The 4,091-nt window shown below is 43.0% G+C and overlaps 1 protein-coding gene across 1 annotated transcript; it reads right to left on the reverse strand.

Annotated features, from left to right (window-relative positions):
• Positions 1-250: 250 nt before the first annotated feature.
• On the reverse strand, positions 251-1,195 carry tmem121ab (transmembrane protein 121Ab). Its single transcript, XM_026319031.1, has one exon. It carries the CDS (start codon positions 1,193-1,195, stop codon positions 251-253), a length of 945 nt encoding a protein of 314 aa, XP_026174816.1.
• Between the last annotated feature and the right edge of the window lie 2,896 nt (positions 1,196-4,091).

A 4,091-nucleotide genomic window follows, 5' to 3' on the forward strand; every position in this document is an offset into this window, starting at 1 on the left:
CGATAAAAAGTTTGACTGACTTGATTTTAAAGTCTGCACGCTGCACTCAGAGTCGAGTGAATGTTTAGAATATGTTCTGACAGACAGGTGATGCTGAAAATCTCTTTTATGGTTTCACAGCAGTTCATGTTGGCTTGACAAGAGCAGAATATCATCCTGTCATGCAGCTGATTTCTCTATCTACCTCCATGCCTGGAGCTTTCATAAAAAAACAGTCAGTTTCTAATGGTGCTGAGTCTAGTGCTAGCGGTCATGTGTCAATGATGTCCTGTGCCGGCGAAGGTTCATGTGGTAAACTGGTGGCATTGGGCAGCGGCTGCGTGTGGCCAACGGAGTTCTGCTGGAGCTCTAGCGTCATGGCGTTCTGTGGGTGGGGGAACTCCTTTACTTGTCTGCGGTACTCCAGGAAGGTGGATGCCTTAGTAGCAATGGCAACCACATTCTTGCCAACAAAGATGGTCGAAACGCGGCTGTCTTGAAATAGCACCATGTTTACACCACGTATAAGGATGGTGACTATGTTTATGGTGACCAGGCTCAGGACTGGGTACAGCATCATCTTCTGGGGTGACATGTTCTCCCCTTGCATGCTTATTTCGCTGAGCGACACACAGGGCAGGATAAGCAGCAGAATGTAGCAGTAGAAGAACATCAGACCCTCAGCCCAGATCGGCAAGCCTGTCCTCTGTGGCTCCCACAGGTTAGCTTGGATGTCCAGCAGATCCAGCAGATCCAGGGCAACCCAGAAGAGCCGACTCCTCATGTCCTCCTTCTTTCGGAAAGTTCTTACATATTCCATACTATCCAGAGCCACTAGAACCAAGTATAAACCTGGTACACACACAGATAATAATAATGTCAAGGCTTTCCGTGCCACCGTCTCCAGGCTCTTCCTGTCAGCTTTGCAATTCTGGAAAACAAAGTACAGTTTGATCTCCAAGACAAAAATATATAGAAACCAGAGGATCATGGCATATCCTCGTCTGGCAGTGCGCACCTCGGCACCGACCCACACTGCCACGTATCGCAGCACTATGAGGAAACATACATCCCCTACCAGCACTATAATGCACACACCGATCTTTCGAGGACCCTGGTTTTGCTCCACCAGGTAGGCGTCCATGAAGGCCATGCTGGTCATGATGACAATGGTGGTCAGGCACACGTGGCGTTTGTCTGGGGGTGGCAACACCATGGCGAGGGCACCTGCTGGCTCTCACTCTGTCCACGGCTTTCAGAAGTGTAAACCGTGTGATCGCTGTTACTGTTAGTGATACCGTGACCACTCCAGTGCTGGAGAAACAAGGTATTAAAGGTGCTCTGAAAACAATACTATAAGTCACTGCGCTAATAGTCCATTGAGGAGGATTGTTATCGCAACATAGAAACTGAACTGTGTGTGTAGTCAGTGGAAAAATGCGAGCTACTCAGTGCTCTCAGACCATGTGAAATTAGGAAGACCGCCTTGTTACTGATCACACTTCCATTGATCCGGCTGTTCTGAGTAGCTACATCCAAGGCTCTAGAGCTGACCCACCATGACTAATAGTAATCTGCACACAGTCCAGTGGAGAATATTCTGAGAGCAGACTCAGTCTAATGGACTTATGATAAGATTGGAGGACACAGTGCTGCAAAGGAGAATTTTTTATGGAGGTGTTTATATTGGTATGAGACACTGTAGGAAGCAGCAATGTGGTTTGTGGATGTATGTGTGTTGTCGCCTTTGCTGCAGCTCAGCATGTGTGAGGAATTCCTCTTTGGATATTCCTGTAGACGGTGGTGCAGTGTGTGTGGCTTCTTGCAATTCTTTAAGAGAGGGAAGAGGAGTCTGCAGTGGCCAGAGGCCCCCAGCTGCCATAAATCACAGAAACAGCAGGTCACAACCCATGAGGCCTTGCGTCCGACACCGGCTTCCCCGGGGGGAGGCTCTTACACTGGGCTGAAGATCCATCCTTCCCTCCTCCTCTTGCCACGTGCCTCTCTGTCCAGCCTAGAGAAGGGAAAAATAAAGAGCAGAAGAGGGGGAGGGTGACGAGGAAGGAGAAAGAAACCTGTCAGCACTACTGGGCCATATAACACAGTTTTCTTTGCCAAAGGCCCTCCTGATATGAGGAGCCAAGTTATCTGTCATCTTGGCTTAAATGCAGCCTGTTTCACTATTGATGGCACAGAACATGTTGCACATATCACTGTAGGTCTACTTCAGCATGTCATTACCGCTCTGTCTGTGTCACGAGACCTCTGGATGCTTAATATGCTTAATATGGTAATGTTATTATAGCTAGCATATTTGGGCTTTAATCCCCAGTAGCTTGATTCCTGCAGTTATACTCATAGAGAATTTATTACAAAGGAATTGTAGAAACCAATTTCAAAATCTTGTATAGTTGCTACCTCCTCAGCACCTCTGTTTTTAATTTGCATTTATTGACACTACATTTTACTCTGGGGAGATACTACATGGGCAAAAACAATGGCAAAGAGTTCATGTCCTGCAGATATTTTGAGTCAGTATGACGTAGTTTCCACATTGAAACAAGGAATTCATGATTGCAGTATACACTTTACAATAGGATTTTAACTGAGGAACTGCAAGGCCCTGATTGTAAGGCAGCTCTCGTGTGTCTCCCTGTTTGCTCATTAACAGTGTGTCAGACTGGATATTAATAACTGTATTCCTGCTTTATTTGACCTTATGTTCAGTTATGTTGCAGTGTGTTTCTGTTTTGACTTTGAACTTCGCCTTATGTGTGTGTTGCGGTGTGTGATGTGTTGCACTGTCCTAATCTGTAAATAACACAGCATGTCTAAATATTAGCATGGAGAGAAAACATGACTGGGTAACAGAAAGTGAAAGGTGTTAATTGAGCATAAACATCTCCCTCAGTTCAAGCTTGGTGAGCTTCAGTAGAAACTAGAATTTCTCTGTTCATTTCTGTCACTGGATCCTTCAGGCAGAACACAAATAAATCACTTTAGTGTTTCTGTCAGCTGTGATATGTTTCAAATCATGATATGACTGACATTCAGAGAGCACTGCCAGTGCTCCAAAGAAAAATGTAGTTCTTTTGCCAAACCAAGTTGTTCGGGGAAAGTACAAATGACCATAATACTTCTGTCTAATGTAGAAATCCTAAAATAGTCCACCATGCTTAGAGATAGCGCAATTAGAGGAAATGTAGTTAATGTCCCAACCTAGATAGGAACAAGTAACATTCACTTTTAACTCTTTGCAAAGCAAAGCGTTTGGTTTTCCACAGCTCCAGTATATCTCAGGAGATAGAACAGCTACACTAACAGCTCTGTGAAGCTGTATTTTGGCACAGTGGCACCCACAGTGGCCTTTAACAGTTTGCTAATATTAATAGATGCACTAGTTAACAACATAGAGCTTCTCTATAAGATTCCTCATTAGAAAAATCTACCAAATAAAAAATATCAGGAAGTGTCATAATTTTAAATATGCCCTGAACAATGTTTCACAAAAAGCTTAAATTTGGGCATTTTGTTAATTATTTTTTGCGAAACAAGACTGAAAAATATTAATCAACTTAATTTTTAAAGCTAATGCAAACATGCATGAAAAATTGTTCCACCCCTCACTGTTTGCTTTTATAGCTTTATTCTTCACTCTCTTAGGTCGTGATATGAGAGACTTGAGTATGTGATAAATAAACATGAGTTTGTTTTCCTCTACAATGTGTAAAATCACCAAAGCAAAATGGGCTTTTGAGCTTTTTGAAGGAGATCCAAAGTGTGTGAGAAGGTTCCTTTTCATCATGAAACACTACCCTTCAAAAACATGAACTGTCTGTACTGCCATTAAGGATGCACGGAATAAAAACAAACCTCGATTTGCCAGAATTTTTAAGAGCCGTATTGTTCACTGTCATTGTTTTGAGAAAGAAAAACATGTTACATTAAACAATATCTCAATCAAAGGCTGTCAATGGAAGTCCCAGTTTACAGAAATGTGGCACCAGAATGAGCCTCACTTTGAACCCAAGAATGGATTTGAATGTTTAAAACCCATTATGTAGAACAGTGCCTAAGTAAGAGATTAAATTCATAAGACGGTGATTAATTGA

This window comes from Mastacembelus armatus, chromosome 24 (genome assembly GCF_900324485.2).
Source record: "Mastacembelus armatus chromosome 24, fMasArm1.2, whole genome shotgun sequence".
Taxonomy (NCBI): domain Eukaryota; kingdom Metazoa; phylum Chordata; class Actinopteri; order Synbranchiformes; family Mastacembelidae; genus Mastacembelus; species Mastacembelus armatus.